Source organism: Pagrus pagrus (assembly GCF_965226575.1).
Source record: "Pagrus pagrus genome assembly, chromosome: 7".
Classification (NCBI taxonomy): domain Eukaryota; kingdom Metazoa; phylum Chordata; class Actinopteri; order Spariformes; family Sparidae; genus Pagrus; species Pagrus pagrus.
This window is the reverse complement of record NC_140191.1, coordinates 21,029,297-21,051,544: the sequence shown is the minus strand read 5'-3', so window position 1 is coordinate 21,051,544 and position 22,248 is coordinate 21,029,297. Positions and strand designations below refer to the sequence as shown.

The 22,248-nt window shown below is 42.1% G+C and overlaps 1 protein-coding gene across 1 annotated transcript in view; it reads right to left on the bottom strand.

Annotated features, from left to right (window-relative positions):
• Positions 1–3,733: 3,733 nt before the first annotated feature.
• adamts16 (ADAM metallopeptidase with thrombospondin type 1 motif, 16) overlaps positions 3,734–22,248 on the bottom strand; it is a gene marked incomplete at its 5' end in the record, with an annotated part of 55,449 nt that continues 36,934 nt past the window's right edge. Inside the window, 11 exons of the mRNA XM_084357655.1 lie at positions 3,734–5,126; positions 5,260–5,407; positions 5,497–5,712; positions 5,841–5,897; positions 6,015–6,209; positions 7,360–7,564; positions 19,441–19,567; positions 20,671–20,806; positions 20,936–21,180; positions 21,608–21,731; positions 22,035–22,165. Coding sequence (XP_084213781.1) covers positions 5,011–5,126; positions 5,260–5,407; positions 5,497–5,712; positions 5,841–5,897; positions 6,015–6,209; positions 7,360–7,564; positions 19,441–19,567; positions 20,671–20,806; positions 20,936–21,180; positions 21,608–21,731; positions 22,035–22,165 — 1,700 coding nt within the window. The 3' untranslated portion in view covers positions 3,734–5,010. The remainder of the gene's footprint in view (positions 5,127–5,259; positions 5,408–5,496; positions 5,713–5,840; positions 5,898–6,014; positions 6,210–7,359; positions 7,565–19,440; positions 19,568–20,670; positions 20,807–20,935; positions 21,181–21,607; positions 21,732–22,034; positions 22,166–22,248) is intronic.

Genomic DNA, 22,248 nt, shown 5'->3' with positions numbered 1-22,248 from the left:
AAGCCAGGACCCCACAGGGGAGCTTCGTGAGATGCCGGTCAATCTAAAATTAAATATTTCTCGGTACGCCAAACGCACGTTGGAATTGTGGTGAATATTTTGATTTATTATGAGAAACGCGGGTGGTCCGTTGTATACCTTGTTGTTTGTCGGAGAAAATATAATATTTGTGGTCATTCGGATTTTTCTTCAGGCACTTTATTGTGGCCAATGGGGGCGTAACTGATATAAATGCGCTACAGCGTGTAGCTGCCAGCAGGGGGCAGTTTAACCGTCTGCCTTACCACTCACTGTATAGTTTACACTTTGATAGCCTACGTTGTGTTTCAAACTTTTACGCATCTGACAACACCGCAGGTAGTTGGCACAGCTCATGTCGTTGAATTAAAGACATTTCACAAAGTGAAACACATGCAACCTATGAGTATGACAGGTATATGAATTTAGGATTTTTCATCTGCATATCAGTCCCTGGTGGTCTAGTGGTTAGGATTCGGCGCTCTCACCGCCGCGGCCCGGGTTCGATTCCCGGTCAGGGAACTTGCTTTTGTGTCTCATAAGACGACTCATTGCGCTTTATGCATAACATATACAGTATATATTTTCTTTGCATTTTTAAGCAGGACGAAAAGGTGCAGTTTGATTCTACTGGTAAAATGTTTTGTATATATATATGTAGATCACCTGTTTTTGAAGCACTTAAAAACACTTTAAAATCCTTCATTTAGAATAACAATCATAGTTTAACTTGACTCCACTCAACTGTACTTTAATTCGCTTTCATCAGTGCTTATGGCAGTCAGGTCTCATGGTGTCAGTTTTAGTTTTCATGTTCTACAGATGCCTGTATGAATTTTCGTATTCGGTTAAAATTTCCCCCATATAGAGACGCCTTCACAAGCTTCCACTGGAGAGCGCCCTCTGCCGGCCGTAGTGTGCACAGACGTTTGCAACAGATGGCAATATAAAACCATATTAAAATAAATATATAAACATCAAATGGGAGGGAAAATGAAATGATGGCCTTATTGGCATCAGAAGAGTTGCAGTAAGTGGTTCACGTTCTTTTACTTGAGTGTGTATGCATTTTGAGTTCCCTCCATATGTAATTACTATATACAGTCAATAGAGGGTACTGTCATACTGTTAACAGTGTTCCTCTATCACCCACCTACCTATTAGACCGTTTTGAGATCATTATAAATCTAAATTGAAATGATTGAAAATGTAAGTAATACATTTATAGATAAATAGATGGAGATATTTGAGATGAGTTTGTCCCAAAATGCTCCTTGTTACTGTGGCAGCAGGCCGTCTCCAACCTGGTGATTCCTGCTGAGAGGACGCAGCAAAAGGTGCTGGGAGATTGCTGTCAGTGCATCCTGATGGAAAGATAATATCCCTGTAACTTCAGATGAACCTTCTTAGTGTAGCCTCGAGGCTGAAGAGCCAACTCTCTCCAAACAGATGCAGTCAGAGATAGCATAGTTTCTTTAAAGTGGAAAGGGCATGTTTTCTCTCTTCCTGCCTCTCTCTGACAGATTATCTCTTCTGTAACCTGACATGGGTTAGGTAACGCTTTGGATGTTGCCAAATTTATCTCGATCACCTTTGTCAGCTTCAGGAAGCCTTCGTCTGATCCCTATCTTTGTATAAACAAAAGTGCTTCATCCTCTCCATCCTTTTCTTCTTGTGTGGTTGGATTCTCTCCTCTCCTCTTTTTCTTTTGTCAAGCTCCTGTGGCAAATTATACAGAGTGCAATGGAAATACATTTGCGCTCTAATGCCAAAGTATTAGTCACCAAAGCAATGAATTGTTTGTTTTTGCTTGATTACTGAAATAAGGTCTTAATCTGGACAGAGACTGCTCATCAGTCTATCACAGGGCTTACTCACATTCATTTGCATTCACACCTACAGCTGTTAAGAGCTTCTAATGCACCTGAACTGCATATCTTTAAACAGTGGGAAGAAACCCAAACAGACACATACTGTGTAACATATGCCATTCAAAAACCTATTTTACACAGGGGTTTCATGTAATAGTAATGACAATAAGACATTACTCTACTGTGGTGGTCCTGAAGGTCAAAACACAACAACATTTCAGAAAACACTTGTGATCGAACAGTATAATGTTGTTGTGTTTTCTGAAATGTTCGTATTTTATCCCTAATGTTGTTGTGTTTTGACCTTCAGGGCCACCGTACAGCAAATACTTCCTTATTTCATCATCGTACATAGAAATATTAGTTATACAAAGCGATACAAACACTGATCATCGTCAGGGTTCAGTTACGAGATTTAAAAAGATTTTGTATATCTCTGCCTCGTCTCTTCTGATGAAGATTTAGTTTTGACATGACTTGAGTGCAAAGTGGCTGATGACAGTACATTCCACAAACTTGTGGGTGGTTACAGTTATCTGACTCTCTGTGTGCTTGTCTCTGTGTGTGTGTGGTTGCTTTTGTCAGCAAAACTGGCATTATTTAATAAAACAGATGTACATCTCTTCAAGTCTTGCAGGCATTAAAAAAGCATGATCTAAACAATAAACACTGCCCTTTATTCAGTAATACAGTGTCTACACACAGACAGAGTGTCACAGTGCCCACAGCTGACCAACTATAAATCAACTTCAGAGAGGTGGTTGACACGGAGGAAAACCCCTTTTTCTCCCTGTACCCACCTCTCCCTCTGCCTCACTCCCTCTCTTTCACACAGCATTTTTCTATGACAGCACCAAATACATACATGCCCTCCCTCCTCCTGTTTTCTTCTTCTCTATTTCCCTCTGTCTCCTCACACTCTTCTTCTCTCCTCCCTTACTCTCATTGAATGCCTTACGGGCTGTGCCCCGGGGATTATGACAATGGGGATTTTGTTTTGGGCATCTGTGTCTCCTTGACTTGTTGAGAAATGACTAAAGAGTAAAGCCCAGACACAATATGTCATAGGTGTTGAAATGGCTAATACCATGCTGGCATTACTGTTAGTCGGCGTGCTGGCTTACGCGCTGCACTCCACTGCAGACTGAGGGCTAGAGCTTAGAGTTAAGCCACAGGGTCATTTCTTAAAGACCAAATCATTTTTCTTTTTTGTTTCATCATGTTATGATATGACATATAGGCTTAATGCTAATCTGTAGTGTGGTGGTGTTGCAACAACCACTCAATTAAATGGCTTCAAAAGAATTACTGAAGATATAGCTCAGTCCAGGAAACTCAGCGTAAAGGGGCAATATGTAAGAATTAGTTCGAAACATTCAAGTTAACTTAAAACATCTACAGAATACGATGAAATAAGAGTTTTGAAGTTACATCACAGATGGCTGTATATTGTGTTGCAGAAATAGCTCCTGAAGTTAGCATGCTAACTCGCTAACTGGGCCTGAAAAGCTTTCTCCCGGCGGTCCAAACTCCTGTGCTGGTGGTGTAAACACCAGCACTTCCCCAGTAGTCCAGCTAGCTGCATGGCAATACTTGCCCCTTTAAAAGACAAATCCTTTGTCAGGGCAAGATGGCAATATCGTGCCCAGCTGAAGACTTCCTCCAAGAAAGTATTACTGATGGAATCGAGTTCCTGAGTTTTTTTTTTCCTTTGCAAGAATACACTCAGACATCTGAAGTTTCACACCACCTTGGTGAGCTCAGATTCACTCAAACTGACAGCTGAAAAGAATTAAATAAGAACTCACGCAACAGCTGAGATGCCGACATGACACACGTTTGTTTATTGTTTTTTCATTTACAATGTAAAAATCATGTTGAAAAAGCATTAGCTGTCATCTGCCATTGCTTTTAAACCATAACCAATATGGAACACATTATTTTTTTATGCCATATCAATGCATGCAGTACATGACTTGTGTTATAATGTTGGACAATGTCATGGAAAAATGGATTAGCGTTTCTTCAGACCTTTTGTTTCAGTCATGGTTGACATTGCTGAATCTGGCTTTTGACATCACAGATTTTTTTTTTCTTCTTCCAAAATAAAATAAATGTTCAGAATAAAAAAGGTGCATTCTGTCAGCGTGAAATCTTATGAAACATGATACAAAATATAAGGGTAATGGGCTTCGGTAGAGTAATAAAAGGACACATTTATACTGCTCATAATACAGTCTTCCAGCAACGCTGTATTGTAAAGCCAATAAATAAAACAAACAATACTGTACATGGGTCACACAATTCACTTGAAACTTGAGGATTTCACATTGATTTGGTGACAGAAGACAACGTTGTAGCACCGCTGAGTATGAAGGTCAGTCTACACAGCCTCAGAATAGTTCATATATGATGCATTTTGATTTTCTCTCCTTTTTTCTCACACATGACAGCGCAAAGCTTCCTGCTATTGTCCAGCTATCGAGGAAGCCCTCTTTGATTATTCCCAGCCTGTTTCTTATCAAGCCTTAGAGTATAATTATGTGTTTCTTGAAACATCCCTTCTCATAATCAGACCCCAGATTTCCAATTGATCAAGAATTGCAGTGCAGACCAGGCAGACACACATGCTGTTGCGTGGCAGTGCCTGAAACCTCGTCAACCGTTTTTTTCTCTGTTGGCCAGCCATCAATGGCCTTTGGTTGACTGGAGATGTTGGATGTCCTGGGTACGGATCTGTTCAGTTACATACAGTATATAAACAAAGCTGGGACTTTTCAGGTTTTCAGTTTCTGTTGGACATGTCAGTCCTATTCGCTTTAATCAAGATTCCCATTTTGCTAGTTCCTCCTCATAATTCTCTCCTTTATTTGTACTGTCCTGATCACATTCCTGTGTGGTGCTGTCAGCGTCAAGTTCTTGTATCCAGATGTCCGGCATCGCAGGGAGAAGAAAGGACACAGCAACTCTCTCGCACTTCCATTGAAATGTCATTTGTTTTTCAGTGCTCGCCACACGCTTCAAGCAAAAACAGTCTTTTTCGAGCATGGACGTCAAATATGGTCTTTTGTCTATCTAACTACCTATCTGCCTGTGTCACAGACAGAGTTGCTCTGTGTGATTATAGGTTTGAATTTGAGCAGGACTGGCAGCACTGCTTGCCGTAGAACTTGTGGTTGCAGACTCCATGCTGGGGCACCAGGTAGCACCAGTTGAAGTAATCCCTACAAGCAAGGTCTGTGGAAAAACGGAAAAGAAATTAGTTATAAGCTTGTTCCTATTCTAACAGGGTGTGTTAAAATAATCCTCTTCAGACTACAGATTAAAAGAAGCATCACAGTAGGACTACATTATGTTGGAGCTTCTGTACCTTTCTTCTCAGGTTGAGGGCAGAAGTTGGTGTTGCAGGCCTGGGACATTGGGGGTTTCAGATGGTGGGCACAGCCAGGAGAGGGCTTCCCGTGGACCAAACATTGGACCGTTCTGGCTTGCACTCCTCCTCCACATGTCACTGTGCACTGTAGAGTACAATGAAACAATACCTTGAGGCTGGACACGATGGATTGTTGTCACTTTGGTGTCGGTCAAATGCGAAAAGTGAACTTACCTGAGACCAAGGAGATGAGTGCCATTCTGCTCGAGGCGGAGGTTGAGGGAGGGGTTGAGGTGGGTAGGTCCGATGATACGTGCTCCATCTGTGGACTGGGGGGGTGGTGCGGATGGGGCACTCAGCCATGGTGCAGGGCCTCTGGAGCTCGACTGTGGGCTTGGGGACGTGGTGGCACTTCTTGGCAGCAAGCTCTCTGTATTTTCCAGCAGTGTCCTGTATGATGGAAATATTCATGTAAGCTACAGTGCAAGATGCCATTGTATAGCATGGCACAAATCACAGATTTAATAATTAATACTATATTGCTCGATTTGAGTAAACACAGCACATATAATACACACCTTCTCTGCACACTTGATGAAGCGTGCCTGATAGCCACGGCCGCATGTTACCGAACACTGGAGAAAAAAATGGGGAGAGACAACTTATTCACATGAGCTATACAAATATTTGACTGCCATGTTTGTTTTAATTCAATATTTTCTCAGCAGTCTTTATAACTGCTCTTGAATTACCTCTTGCCACGTGGAGACAAACCACTGGACTTTGCGTTGTTTCTGGCAGCGTTTGATGAAACAGGATTCTTGACTGGCGGGTTTCGGCAGGCCCGCACACAAACTGTCTGTCAGCGTGTGTGTCTGGGCACCTGGGTTGGTGCTCGTACACAGCACTGTCCTCTTCTTCAAGCCGTTGCCACACTTTCGAGAACACTGCCAAATAAACAGAAACATGATAATGATGATATTTTATAGTTTCATTTTTCCGAGGACATCTGTGGTACATCCATCATTTTTAGAGGAGGCTGACCCACTCTCTTTTCACTGAAAGTCAGGATTTGTCTAAATGAATTCAAGATTTGGCATAATGCAGCTATTAAATGACTTAAATGTCACAGGCTAAAGAGCTTAACAAGCCAACTATGCAAGGAAAGCATTTCAGCACGGCTACCATACAGTATATTCACATTCTCCTCACAGTGACCTATTGTGCTTTACTTCCTTAATAATTCCTCTAGGTAGTCCAACATTTCCCCAAATGTTCATTCTGATCGTATGCACACATCTTATGGCACAGCCTGAATCAAAATCTTGAAAGTGTTCCACTCCATCGAAGAAAACAAGGGGCTGTGACGCACTACGCTGTGCCACAGCGTACCAGAGAGGAAGTACACTGGACACCATTTGTGGCAGGTAGTTAAGGATATTTGGGGTAAAATGGCAGTTAAGAGAGTTTAACGGTGAGACAAGTCACTGCGCACAATGTATAAGAATTGGACAGAGAACAAAACATGGGAGGTCTCAGTGGGCACATTCATAGTTTAAAGCCACTGAGATCACCGCCATAAAATGTGGTGAAGCCATCAATGCTAGGGTTCACTTAACAACACAGCGTGGCTCTTCATGCTGAATGGCGAGTGTGCAACTTTGAAGTGTTTTGTTCCTGCTGTGGATAACTACTACGGCAGCATGCATGTACAGACTTACAGCTATAGAAGCCCAGGTCTGCCAATGTGATGGATAAAAGCCATTTTAATGAGAAACTTCTGAAAATAATGACTCAGTATCTCAAAAATAATGAGAAACTTTATCGCAAAATAACTTAAGTATGTCAGACTGTCTGAGCCCAGCTTTAGTCAATACTTAGAGGTCATATTAATAATTTTTTATGTCAACAAATCATTTAAAAAAAACAAAAAATATCTACAGAGCTTGTAGAAAGGCGCAGAATAAAAGTGTCTCTTTTCCTTAAAAACATTATTCTGATGTGAATTAATAATTAACAAAATGCGTTGAGTCCAAAATGATTGTTTTGTTTATCTCTGTGAGGTTTGTGAGCCAACAGTATGAGGCCGTTGCTTACCTGTGACCACGGCCCAGCGGTCCAAACTGGTGGACAGCTGTGTGAGCTGCAGGCTTGCCTCCTGGTCGGGGTGGGCTGGGCGCAGCGAGAGTCAGCCAGGGCGTCTACGTTGGTCTGGCTGGTTCTCTGGACACACTGGACCTGCCGCGTCTGTTCCCCTCCTCCACAGCTCCGGCTGCACACCCCCCACTCTCCTACAGACCAGCTGGGACAACACAACACAAGCCTGCTGAGTCAACACTCACAGCTCCTCAATCACTTCTTCAGACAGGCCTGCGGGAATTCACAAATGACACGATAACTGTACATTGATACCGCTTGTAGAGGACCCCCTGTGTTGGGCCTAAGCCACTTCTCTTCTCCTGTGGCCTCCGCAGCTTCTTTTCCTTCAGACGCTTAAAAATAGAAGCGACTGTAAAACTTACTGTATGTGTAACAAAAACATTCGAAACTTTCGAAGAGAGCTTTTCACAGAGAACTCCTTGGCAAGCAATAACAATAATGTGAGAAATAAATATGAAGATGATAATAGGAGCATCTGTCTTCTGTGACTAAACTCCAGTCTTCATAAATCTCTGGCTTCAGACATGCTGGAGTGTAACTCTTGAGGGCGTTAAGATATTTGTTCATGGCTGACTGGTTTCAGAGCAAGTCAGAACAGCCGAGAACACCAGGCTTTAAAACTGAAACTTAAACCTCACCGCACGGTTTTAAACCTGCTCCTTGCCTAAACTCAGGCCCTCATGACCACTAAAACTAAACCACATATCACATCACCACATATTTCTTTCATAATTACCTCCATTTGTACTGCACACGCTCATGTGTGTTGGCTATTACAAACCTAGCACTTTCAAGAATTATAATAATCATCCTTCATATTAATGTATCAATTATCTAACCCTGATGAGTTCTCTGTATAGGAAACTACAGTTTATATTATTTTCAGTGCATTTTTTTCAACACTGCACGCCGTCACACCACATGTCTGAGTCGCCTAATCCCTTTTCCTTCTCTCTTCCTCAAAGCTTCTATCTTTCGCATCTATCCCAAGTGACCCAAAACCCAAGGTGCAGGCGGCTCAATCCCTCATCACACACTCTGTCATCCTCACCCCGATGTAGCCACCCAGCCTCCTACGATTTACCCCAAACAAACCCAAAAACATTGCTGTCGGCACACGGATTTGTTTATATTAACAGTGTAAACTTTATTTCTAATAATTTGGTGCATCACTTGCTTGGAATGTTGTATAAGGAGGATGAGACGAGTATAGCTCTAAAGGACATTATATACGCGCTATTGAATCTAAATAAATACAGACGGAGAAATTCCATCTGGTCTCATATATGTTACGGCTTGTCAGGAGGAAGATACACACTGTAGTACCATCAAAGGGTATTTTGAGGGAGGAAGACGATAATGTAGAGCTGAAAATCTCTATTCTGCGGTTTACTTTAAACATTTAACCAAGCGATCAACACATACATGCAACGTGTTCAACATGCTGACATGATATTTATCGGCCCTTGGCGCAGACAGAGAAGCTCATGGTGTTGTTTAATACATACAGAGATTTACTTCAACAATTTTTAGAGCCATATTGTGTCTTTCAAGATCTGAGACTTACTGTATTTGGACACATTACGCTTGCACTGTTGGCTTCAAGAGAGAGGACATCTACGAATATTTCAGTACTAAATTTAGACTGTACAGCATTTTTATTATGCAACATACAAGCTTGTAGTGGTTAAAGCTGGGGCTGGTAACACTGTAGAAACAAGCAAAATTTTGACCCAACTGAAAAAAAATCCCACCTTCTTCAAGCCACTCCTCAGAAACACATGAACATGCACTGACTGACTGCCCCGTAGCTCTCGCTGTATTAGCGGCTAGTTAGCAAAGTGCCTCTTAGCTTTTTAGACTCATAAAGACAAAACAACTCTGTTAAATGCCACAATCATGTAAACACAAGCAAAATAGTCGTCATGAACGTACCTCAGTCCGAAAAAGGCTACCGGGCATGACAGTTAGCCTACTCCGGCTGTGTACTTTGTGCTAAAATTAGCAACTTTATTTGTCTCAGGGGCTGTGTGCTTTGATCTGGTCAGCAGCTGAACGACTGTCTGTCTCTACCGCTGCTGCTCACTCGTTCTTTGGCTCAGGGGCTGTGTGCTTAGTGTTAACATTAGCAAAGTTCTTTGGCTCAGGGGCTGTGTGCTTAGTGCTACCGAGTTAGCAAGCTGCTGAGGAACAGGCTCGGTGGCTGTGTACTGAGCACAGCACATCGTGTCATCGCTAACCATGTCTCGCCTGCATGTAAGAAAACACCGGAGACTATCGTAATGAAGGTAAACCATGAACATGGCTATTGTTAGTAGTCACCTAGTAGTCACCTAGCATGTTAGCATTGGGAAATTGTGGATGCACTTTCTCTGCTATTCTTGTGCCACTAGCTCGCTAATAGCTTTAGCAATGCATCCGCCTAGCCCTGTGGAAGACTCCAGTCATGAGCTATGAGTGCAAAGTGCAGGCAGGCAGTTAAATAGCAACAGGTAGACGGACAGGTAACCTGTCCAGTCGTTTCATATAGGCCAAATAAGACTAAGATTATTAATTGCTGTCAACCCTAGCTCTAACAGACTTTGTGGATTCATTATGCAAGAACATTCACAAACTTTCTGCAGTATGACATCATCCTGGCATACTGAATTAAATCTTATTGTGGCTCTCTTCAATCACTTTGTCACATCTGGGATATCAGATTTTCCGATTATGGTCATCTGACCTAGAGTGGGAGAAAACATTTTAATGTGGTGGAGGTCACATAGCTGTATTTAATACCTTAATGACCCCACTGGCATGACCGTGGGCGTAATATACTGACTGATGCCATCTCAAGTTATAAACCACCTTCTGATCTTTACCTCGACTGTTATTTGTAAGTGTTACTGGGTGATGAGTAAGCATCACACTCTCTGGGCAGAGTGTTAGATACCCTCTGTGGTCTAAATGACGCTTGCCAGGGTCATTAAATAACCTCCGGTGTAATAAACCAGTGTTTATAACTGTGCCACTGTATGTGTGTGTGTTGTTTATGCCAGTGTGTGGGTGATTCTCTGCTTATATCGGTGTATGTCCACACAGTGAGACGGAATGATATCATGCTCTAAATGTGAGCGGGCATCGGAGACCTTTTTCCGTGATGTAATGCCTGTCCAGTCCAACTTCCTGGGTGCAGACACAGCAAAATGAAATAACTGCAGGGCCTCAGAATAGTACAACATGCAGGGATGGACCGGTGACCACAGCCAGCTTGTCTTGTCTAGCACACATGTTTTGTCAAGCCCAGCACATGTTTTGTCTCAGCTCACAGTTTATGCACAAAAAAGGCCCACACACACTTTGGAAAAGTTGTCCAGATACTCAGTGAAAAAAAGACATATGAGGACAATATGTTTCAGCGCAGTTAAAAAAAAACAGCTATTGGACAAAGGTACATGTGAAACCAGTTCTGCTTGATTAAACCATAAAATGGAACTCTAATATGGTAGGATACACTAATTAATGTGATCATCAGCAACCTGAGCACTACAGCAACCATACTGTATGTTATGAACGTTAAATATGAAATCTGAGATCTGTATACATGGCATTAAGTACTGCAATAACTGCAAAAGCATGAAAATGCAGCCTGAGGGCTTCCGCTGCAACCAATAGGAAAAGGATAAATTACTCAATATTATTATTACTGCACCAATTTTACGCTGTTAAATGAGAACTCTGGCTTTTTTTTTTACTGTTTGTATTTCAATTTCAAGTCTGGCAATATATGTTGTTACAAAGCTTGATGCCCACTATGAATTTACAAAGTGATGATGACTTTCATAAAATGTTCCTCCAAAATGGTGTAAGAAATATATGTATATTCACAACTATTCATTCATGAGAGATGTCATCAGCCATTTTCCTCTGACGTCTCGCTCAGATATTGTAATCTGACAAATCGTTATCATTTCACTGCATCCTCAGCAACTTGAAAGACGATGGATAGTGGAAGGACATCAGGCCATATTTCAAGGTAAAACAACATATTTGACAACCCGTTAGCTTCTATTACACAACGTTTAACAGTAGCATTGAATCACTTCCTCGCTAACATTACTGTTTGATAGTGTTTACAATAGAAACAGCCTTTCAAACACCTGGTTCCACCCATTCTTACACACACACACACACACACACACACACAAACGCAGGTACACTTAGGCAGCCCGAGCTGTAGATAATGAAGGAGATAGGCCCAAGAGATGAGGGTAAACAGTTGTGAGATTACTTTACAGCCACTGTTATCACTGCTTCCTCAACTCAGAGTAAACACACAAATCCATTAGTGACTGAATGCTGATAGGGGTGGTGTGTGTGTGTAACTTAGCAAGTGGTGGAACGTGAGAAAGAGAAAGCAGGTTAGAGAGAGAAGAAATCAAAGTGGAAATAAATATCAGAGAGGAGCATCAACGCCTGAGATAACCACAAGGGAGCAGGGGAGTTGCTGTGAAAGAGAATCTGTATTTGGACATATTTAGAAATGACTTTTAAAAGATACAGACAGTGAGACGGACAAACAAGTAGACAGTGAGTGTTTGTCAGAAAGCCACAGCCCAACAAATCCCTGCTGATAGACTGGAGCTGAGCACAACAGAGTTTGAATGACAGCTATCCTTGGCTGGCTCTGTTTGGTGGTCAGTGTGTGTGTGTGTGTGTGTGTCTGTATATGTGTGGTAGGACAGGGTTGGACAGGTCAGAGAGAAAAAAAGACGTCACATCAAAGTGTCCAGGCCATTAGGGGTTATGTTTACAGCTGAGCCTGAAGCCACCCAGGTAATGGACACTGCAGTGGAGGTCTTACAACGAAGCCTGCTGTTGCTCTGTGCAGTGTGTGTGTATGTGGACGGGTGAGAGGTGGGACACAAAGGTCTAACAACTGACCTCAAAGGCTTCACCTATGTGTGTGAGAGAGAGACGGAGGGAAACAGAGGCAGACAGTGAGACAGACAGAGGCCGTGCCCTGCGCAAAAATGGCTGCACGCTTGCAGACAAGCAGTGTGTGTGTGTGTGTGAGGGGGAGGCTGAGGGGAAAACTGAGCATCTGTTGTACCTACAGTATCCTCAGGGATGAGTAAGCACTTAAGTACTGACTGAAAGCTGGAATTGAGACAGTCACTGTCTCTGGCTACCACATAATGCTAGTGCGATCCCACAACGTAAATGTGCACACAAAGCTTGAATTGTTTGGTTAACCCACAAACTCTGTGAGCAAGAGTTTCCTCACGTCCTCCTTGATGTATGCTGTCTTCTCTCCTCAAATGTTTAGTTTCCTCATCCACTTACCAATAGGAGCACAATCAAATGTTCCACTGTTAGTGCAGCATAGAAACATATTATACTGTATAAATGTGGTCCACATACTGTATATGTATATAGTAATATGTACTCTCACACAGGCTAAAACATGCAATAATTGATTGCATATTTATCAACCCGTGACAATATTATAGCCAAGTTAGATTTTTAATAAAATATCAATATCAAGAACATGCATGTTTCTCATTGGTTTGTTGAGTGCACTAAGTGAAAAATGCAAGTCAACCTCTGCTCAAACTGCCAGAGTTCACAAGGCTATCCTGCTATTGAGTGCCGCAGGAATGAGCACTATACATTAGCATTACATTAGCAACTTCCAATCCCCTTGTCTGGAAGTCAATGGGCTTTGTGAATGGGTGTTTGCTAAATGTCTGAAATAAAGTCTGTGGTTAACACAAGCTTAAGAGATTTTCGCGCTTTGTTCTATGACATAAAATACGCTGGTAAATACCCCACGTTTAAATTATAAAGTGTTTACGTGTCTTTCAAAGGGTCGTTGCTAACAAGTGGCTAAATGAGACTACAGCAGTTGTCAGGGACATTAAACATCGTCAGGCCGAACATGGAGACTCGCCTACTCACTAGTCTGTCTTTACAGGCGGACTTTAGCTGCAAACAACTCTAACTTTACAACTAAGATATTCATCAATTTATAGTAAAGTGCGTACAGTAGTAGTAGTAGTGTAGTAAGACACTTAGTGGTGGTGATGTTGAAGCCATGTGACTGCGGTGTGGTTTGTTTATAGCCTAACGTTAGCTTTTTACTGGCGATTTCATTTACGCTTCAAATATCAGAAAAGTGGTGTTTGTCTGTGAAGATTATCTGTGAAGTTCACGTAAAGACGTGTAAGTATAATAAACTTTTGTTCGCCACAGAGCTTATTTTCCAAATCTAATGGAAAAATCCTGTAGGCTTTTGAAGAGATTACCAGGGTGAAGCTGGCTTCCCGGTTAGCCAACAAGAAAATATGTAATCCCTGCTGGGTATCTACTTCAGGATTTTCTCCTAGTCTTCTGAGACTAGTCTTGCTCTTGTTTCTTTACTGTCCCCAAATGAATCAGATTCAAAGATTCAACCTTTTTCACACATGACAATTTGACTTTGCCACAACAGGAACAGCACAGGTGAAACTAATAGCATTAACTACAACTCTGTTGGCAATCAATGCAATGCAGCAATTAAAAGCGTTATAAGTTACACCTGTGTTTGACAGGCCAAAATGTTGTCATTAAAGGTCTATTCTATCATTTTATTTACCCCTCTGCTTCTGTAACAGACTGCATTTATTCATTTTGACCTTTTGTATTTACACAAAGCAACATTTCACGCTTCAGTTGACAGTGGTGAAACTTTCCTTTAGTCTTCACAGCTCTTGGTAACGGTAATCACCACAATTTATCCCGAAAGCTTTAGTTGTAGGTGGAGTACAGTGGTAGCCATCCTAACATAACACACACAACTCTGAGCGCAGACGTTTTTAGCCAGGGTGGGAATAATCTGTAAAGCTGGCAGCGGTGCACTGTGAGTCCCTGTTTGTCTTGAGTATGAGAGTGAAAACAAAGCAGGGATGACCACATGTTATACTGTGCAGCACATTACTGCACACGATGACACAATGAACCACAAACATGCCATTATTACTTTAAATGTCTGATCTAACAAAGCTCTGGAGGACGTGGCTTCCTTTTCTTTATTTAAATATTTTCTGTCAACATGATCAGTAGTTTATGTCAGTGAATATGAGACAGCTCTGTGGTCATCATGCAGGATTTTCCTAGGATACCTGTTCCAAAACGGAGACAAACTGAGCAAGAAGGAAATATCAAGGCACTGACACTGTGGAGGAAAAATCCCCTTCAGAACAGCTGTTGGTTACTATAAAACATGAGATAAATGGTAACTTAACCGGGATTCCATGATTTCAGTGCTGATTATGTAATATTGGTGCCCAGCATAATACAGTATCCCTGAGAAAATCTCTCTGAAACAGCAGACAAATAACAGTTTTCAGCAGGTGTTGGGACACAGATTAAGAACGACATGACATCATGAGCAACACTTCAAAGAAGAGCGTTCAGAACAAAAGAGAGGGAGGAAGATTGATTATGGATATGCTTCTGGAAAATGTGTGCATCAGTGTTACTGTAACAGATTTGGTTGCAGTTTTTGACTTTGGACTGCAGTGTCCGCTGGGTGGGGTGTAGTGGGGACACTTGAAATTGTTCCTTGGAAGTCTTGATGAGAGGGTGAGAGAGTTTGGGTGGGAGTGAGCCTAATAGTAATCAGATACCACCACTGTTCCTCTCATCTGTGAGTTTGTGTGTGTGTGTCACCATACAAACCGAACACCACACTTCACACTCACCATTACATCTCAAGCACTGAGCAAACACGCAAAGTGACTCATAGCATTAGAAGCACTGATGTCCAGGAACAGAGATACAAAAAGGCCCGTCTCTGGCAAGACCTTCTAATGTCGAGAAATAACGGGTACTTTAAACACATTATAGAAGGCTTGGCTTAACAAACACATGCAGGGGACAAAGTCTCATTTGGAAATTCAACAACAGGGATTTTTTCTGGACATCCATGTGCAACACTGAGCGAGATGAGGTCAGTGTCTCAGCTGAGAAACCCTCTCTGCTCATAAATCAACGACACTTGTCAGCAGTGTCCACTTCATTTGGCTGATATTTCTGACCATTGCTACGAGTGAACATGTGAATCCTCAGAACTGAGCCACAGAGGTATTGACGACTCAACAGCAGCTGTCAAAAGTCTCCAGATAAATGTCTTGTTATTCCCTGGGAGACAGGCATCTACTGTACTATTACTGTCCTGCTTAACTGTGCAGTGTGTAGATCTTGTAGAGACTCTGAGTTCAACACGACCTCCTCAGCAGAGAAGCGATTGAGTGGTATGTCATTTTTGCATTTAATGGTGTATTTAAGAATTTCCTCCATGTTGGTTGTAGTTATGGTCCATAATCTCAATGATTAATGTCAAAAATAAGGGTAGTGTTGCATGGATGCCCACTTGTTGTGTGATGCTTTGTGCTTAGCCAATGATTGCAGACAGCAAACTACACGAGCACGGAGGAAGTGTGTGATAAACACTTCACCCTGAACAATGATTGTCCAATTATAGGTACGCAACTCTGATTAGACAGTCACTATCAGTCTTTGGATTTAACCACGTGTTGAAGAGGCTTGCATGAGGCTTTGTTAAGATAGATGCTCAATATATGAAAAGTTTGGAGGGTGGTATGTTTTCTGCTGCAAACATTAGCACGTCTTGGTAAACAACTTACTAGCTATGATAGTAACTTTACACAGCGTTACTTCAAAGGCCAAGGAGCATTTTATACTACATTATATCTTTTGTAGGGTGACAGGTCATGTTAAAAAGCCCCACTGATGAAAGCATGATAGAGTGTCTGTTTTGCTCTTTATTATATTTGGAGATAAACTCCAGCAATCCTGGCCAAACTCATAATCCCTGATAGAATTACATCTGCCAAACACACTGGGTGGACCTCATCATAAATGCACAATACAAACAATAAAGCATAACCTCTGTCTTGCTTGTGCAAGCAGAACTAAGTAGCTCTACACTGCAATATAAGAACAACCCTTTATTTTTTGTTACCATATCATGGATATACATGGATTATCAGTTGGTGAGGATGATGACTTTTTGTCCTGCGATCATGCTACTCACGCTACCTCCTATGTAGACACAGTGTTAACCACGAGCATTGGGATTCATGAGAGAAATACCATATCATATATCTTTTCTGTATCTTGTTCTGTTAACCCACTCTTACAGGACTTACGTAGGCCCAAGAGATCAGGTTTGCGTGATCTAAGACATTACTCCAACCACACATGCTGAAAATGCACTCAGGGGAAGTAATACCTCAGCAACAGCTGCTGTAGGAATGACACACTGCATTTTTGTTGGTCACTGCACATATTTGATTGAGTTTCTGTGGTCAGTAACCTGTTGTAAATACTATACAGTGTGTACGTGTAAACATTTCCAACCAAAAATTCATCTCTTTCATTCTGATGAAAGAGATACTGTGGCTTTAAAAGAATAAATCACATTTTAATCAGTGGAATCTCAAGTTCCCCCCTCATTAAAACCAGTGTTGTCCCAGGAGTGTCTTTCGCTGATTTGTTTTCTGGCCAGCGTTTTACCCTTCATGACACTGTCCAGAGCAGCACAGACAAGGGAGGGACATTTCCCTCGTGTGTGTGTCTTTATGCGTGTGTGTGTTTGTACATGTCCTGCCTGTCAGCGGGCGCACCACTCCCTATGATGTCCGCAGCACTGCAACACGTTGACTGATCTTTGATCCTCTGCCTTCGCCCTGTGTGTCAGGGGTATAAGACAGTGACCAAACCAATCGAGCTGAGCCAAGATCCCACAGAACCACACCCCGAAACCACAGAATTACTCGTGTTCTTGCTTTTTCTGTCTGGTATCGTCATACATCATAGAAAATTTGTTGGTGCCCCTCTAAGTGACAGCAGTGACATAACACAACATCGAGAAAAGCCCTCTTGGCGACAGCAACCTGGAAGCTAACCTCAATCTATGATAGCATTTCCTACTTTGGTTCCCAAATGCAAATGAATCTTGAGCTTGTCTCTGGTGCACACTTGTGGGAAAAGCTTTCTGAGGATCAGCAGGGTTTAGACGAACCAATATGCAACTCCAATTAAGCTCGCGGTGCATTTTACATAAAGCAGTGTTTCTTTAAGTACACATTAAAGAGCAATGTCTCTGGTGGGCCTTGATAGGGCTGGAGAACTAGCATTTTTCTCTGAGCTTGAGCTTGGGTCCAGCAGTGATGCTACATGTGAAAAGCTTTATAAGTCCTTGGCCTGCTGTTTTAAACAAACACAGAAGCTAACTGTTCCTGACAGTTGGTGAGGTATCACAAGTGAACTGGATGATGACACAAACACGATATCCAGGGGGACTTCCACGTGTCTCACACACATGTTTTGGCCAGAATGTAAGTTATTTTTTTCATTACATGAGAGGAAAATGTCATCATTATAGAACAGGTGCGTTTCTTGGGCTTGGAAAGGGTGGAGAATACAATCGGAGCTGCCTGACACCCTTTATTCACTTTATTATGAGGAGATAGTGTGGGAAGTTCGGAAGAGTTGACTCAACCAATAAACAGCTCTCTCTGACATTGCATGTCAAGAAATTACAGAACAGATGTTTAGGTGTTGTAGACCAGTAACACATGGCAGTCGGGAGGGGGAGGTGAAAAGGACAGAAAGACAAAAGACTGGTGGAATTGGTCAAGAGATTCAGAAAGAAATGACAGAAAAATGGATATTAAGACGAAGTGGAGAGAATACTGCGCTAGCATGGTAAGCTCAAATAACGACGTCAACCTATTTAGTTGGTTCCAAACATGAACGTGCATGTACAGAACATCGAGCTGTTACAGCCAACAGTGTTTCTGGTTGTCACATAGCCGACAGTCCATTGAAGAGCCCTCCCAGGGTACTTCAACTGAAAGACTGAATAATTGACATGTCCTGAAATCTGTCTAGAAGTCGAGTAGGGCCAAATATTCAGTCTTTTTCCGTCCAAACATAAGTATCAGGAAAATGTGAGGAACCGTTGAAATACCATTTTTAACGATGTCCAGATTGAGAGCCAGTTGAAAACAGAGTGCAGATATGTTGATGAGGTCATTCATAAATGTTTGAAGCCACAGATTATCATTGACATTACTTTGAGTTGAGTTTAATGAGTTTTTTTTTTACAGCCACGCTAACGGCTCTGTGAGGCTGTTCTCTGGACCAGTGCTCCTTGAGCTAAATGCTAATGTCACAATGATAACATACTACTGTTGAGCAGGTATAATATATAGCCCATATTAGTGTAGTGTATTTGCATGCTAACAGTTGCTGGTTATTTGCACATACAGCTGAGGCCGCTGGAAATGTTGGCAAGTATTAAGTCAGTTTTGGACCATCACAGAAAGTTTGACCTGGTTGCTGCGCTAAATGAAATTTAAATTTCATTGCCAGTCCATCCAATAGTTTTCCAAACAGTTCAGTAAAATAACATGGCTAAAGGCAGAACCTATCACAATGGAGAACCCGTTAATTCCATGACAAAACTATAGTTACTGAATAGATGCATTCCCATCACTAAGACAACACTAAAAGACACTTGAATGAACGAAGACATTTGCGATGAATGAACATGAATCTAAGCATTGCTGACTGCTGTGAAAGTCAACTACCCGAGTTGAAGCATCTGAACAGCCCTGGGAAATATGAATGATGGTCACAATGTGAGTGATGATCACAATATGAATGATGATCACAAGAAATCATTAACAGAGCTCGAGGCCATGAGCCAACGACTAAAAAGTTCCTCCACCCAAGTCATACTCAGCACATTTTCTAAAGGTCCAGTTATCTTCATTTCCAAACAACAAGTACACAGACTTGTACTCCTAGACTACGCTGTGGAAATAAAGGAAACAAGTTCCTTTGTTTGGACTGTGAACCTAGTTCAGAGTTCAAAATTGTGAAATATGAAAGTGACCTAGTTAATTTTAATTTGTGTGAACAGACTGCAACACTGGCACGTGAAAGAGCAGAGGGCCTCACCTGGCAGGACATGGTTGGGTGTTGCAGGGCATCACTCCAGTAGCTGGTCTTGATCTGGGATTGCAGTAGGATGTATTCACCTGCACCCTCAAGTCTTTGTAGCACGCTGACTTGGTGTTCATCTGGCCTGTATGGGTAATATTTCAATAAGTTCCGGCACATCATCATTAAAAGGATGATATCATTTTTTGTTTAGAGTTAACTGTCAACCTCATTAAAACAAATCTGCAGGCTCAAATTTACAGTGATAGATAAACTAGTTATAGAGAGGGGTATGATAGATTATTGGCCCTGATGTGTAAAATGTTAGTGTGATTGAGCTTGAAGTTTCACTCTGGACCTTGGAACAGTATCTGGTCAAAAAAGTTAGAACAAAACAACATTGTTGTGTAAGTCATAGTGTGTCAAGCTGCTTGTGTTGGTGGCTTCTAGCACACAAATACAGATCTGGCAGTGTTGTTTAATTCATGTGAAACTTAAATCCCAGCCTGGTTGGTATTTGGCCTCAGGCATGGTCAATCTGCACATCTCAACTCATGCAGGTCAGTTAGTCAGTCACACTCTTTAATAAAGCAAATGACCCCCAACCCATCATGGCCTGCAATCAGGAAACAAAGAGGTGGAGGTGGTTAGGGTGGATCGCAACAGACCAAGGTGGGGAACTTTAACCTGCAGTGTCAATCAGTAGAAACTCTACACTGGGGGCTTTGTTCACACCCATGCACATATAAGCAATTGCAAAGAGAAAAAAATACACTACTCACACACTCATGCACACATACACCTTTGTCCACTGACCTCCAGCCTCAAATCACCATGCCAGGGTCTGCCCAGGACATGTGTGTGTGTGTGTGTGTGTGCGTGTGTTAGTTTAATACTAGGTCTGGTGGGACAAAGGCCACTGGTCCAAGCCATGCGCGTGTGTGCATGTAATAGCAGGTCTCCAGTAGAACAAGAGGAGGTCCCACCAGTCCCAAACAAGAGCTACTAATGTCCCCTCAGTAATGATGGGAAACACTTCCCTCTCCATTTAACCTGCAGCTAAAAGCCTTATTACAGATCAGAGAGGTCAGACTGAGCTTTAGATCCTGACCCAGATTGAAGATCTGAAGGTGATCCGTCTCTTTTCATCGACACAATAGACTTTGAGGTAATCTTAGACTTAAATATATACGTAAAAAAACACACCAAAAGGTATCAGAAGTTATTGTAATTCATGTCTACACTCACCTCCGGCACAAGTTGCTGAGCACTGGGAGCGTATGATTGCCCATGTATAATTGTGTTTGATGTGATTCCTTTTCTCATCAGATTTCCTCAGAGTGTATTCCCAACGTACACCTGGGTTCCAGCCCTGCAACAATATCTACGGGAGGAAAAATAATGATATGAAGAAAAATAAGAAGTAGCATAAAATACTGTCTATAGATGTAAGTAATTAAGTAAGTCACAGAGGAATGAAGACGGGACTGAGTGGTGTCCACCAATCCTTTACCTCTATGATGAGTGTGTCATTGGTGGGGCCAGTTGATATGAGGCTCTCTGGTCTGTTGTATGGTCTCTTGTACTCAAAAATGGCTCCAGCGATGGGATGCCTGCCTGGCCAGTCCACCGTCCAGTGTCCGTTCAGGTAGTAGCGTCTCTGGGTGTCCCTGATAGCGAGGTAGGAGCTGGATGTATTCAGCTCCACCACACGGATACTCCGAGCCCCTGCTGGGATGGTTACCACCCCGTAGTACTCTGAGAAAGAGTACAAGACTTTAAACAAGCACCAAAGCGATTTATTTTTGGTGGGGTGTTGAGAATGAGTTAAAGACTCTTACAGCCTGAGAAAGAAGCTGCTCTGTAGTCTGGTGGTTCAGCAGAAGATACTTCTGCCATCTTTTGCCAGATGGCAGAAGGGTAAACAAACTGTGTCTGTGGTGGGTGATGACTTTTAGTATCCTTTGGGCTCTGAGCAGACACTTCAAAGGACACTAAAAACACAACACCCACCTAGTCAAAGTCTGTTAACGCTTTAGCCGTCTGGCAAAAGATACAGAAGTATCTGTTGCCGTACCACCAGACGATGGAGCAACTTAAGGAATAAAGGAGAAAAATATTTTGAAATGTCTCAAATGAATTCACCAAAAGCAGTGAACTGAACCATTGAACTACTCTGACTTACGGTTAGTATAATGCTGCTTTGTGTACTGTCCTTTGTAGATCTTGCAGGTGGAGTTGTCTCCTTTACACACCCCGCATGCATCAGGCACAGCTTTGGAGCCCAGAACACGGTCACAGCCCACTCTCTGTGGGAGGACAACGTCACTTGTTTTTTGACAAAAAAGTAGATCATAACACACAAAACACAACAACTCATCATACCATAAAATAAATTACAGCAGCTGAAAACTACCATCATTTATCCCTTATGTGCTGACAGGTCAATTTTTCTTTTTTCATGACATTTAAAATAGATCATCATCACAGCAAAGATGTTCTCTACTGCTGAATCCATTCTCAAGTGTTGTAGCTCAACTTCAAAGACTCCACATGTGATATCATCTTCAGATCATGTTACTGTCTCACTGCTTGACATTTAAAAGTATTACCTCACACAGTCCGTCAATACAGACATTAGAAGTGTCCTGTGAGCAGAGCGTCCCATCCTTAACTTTGCTGGCCAGGGCGAAGAAGAAATCATAGCCCTCAGCGAAGCAGTACAGCTTACAGACATCTTGATCTGGAAGGAAAGAAAATACCCATAGTGGCAAAATGTTTACTGCCACGACATGACTAACAGCTTAAAACCTCTCCCCACTGTTT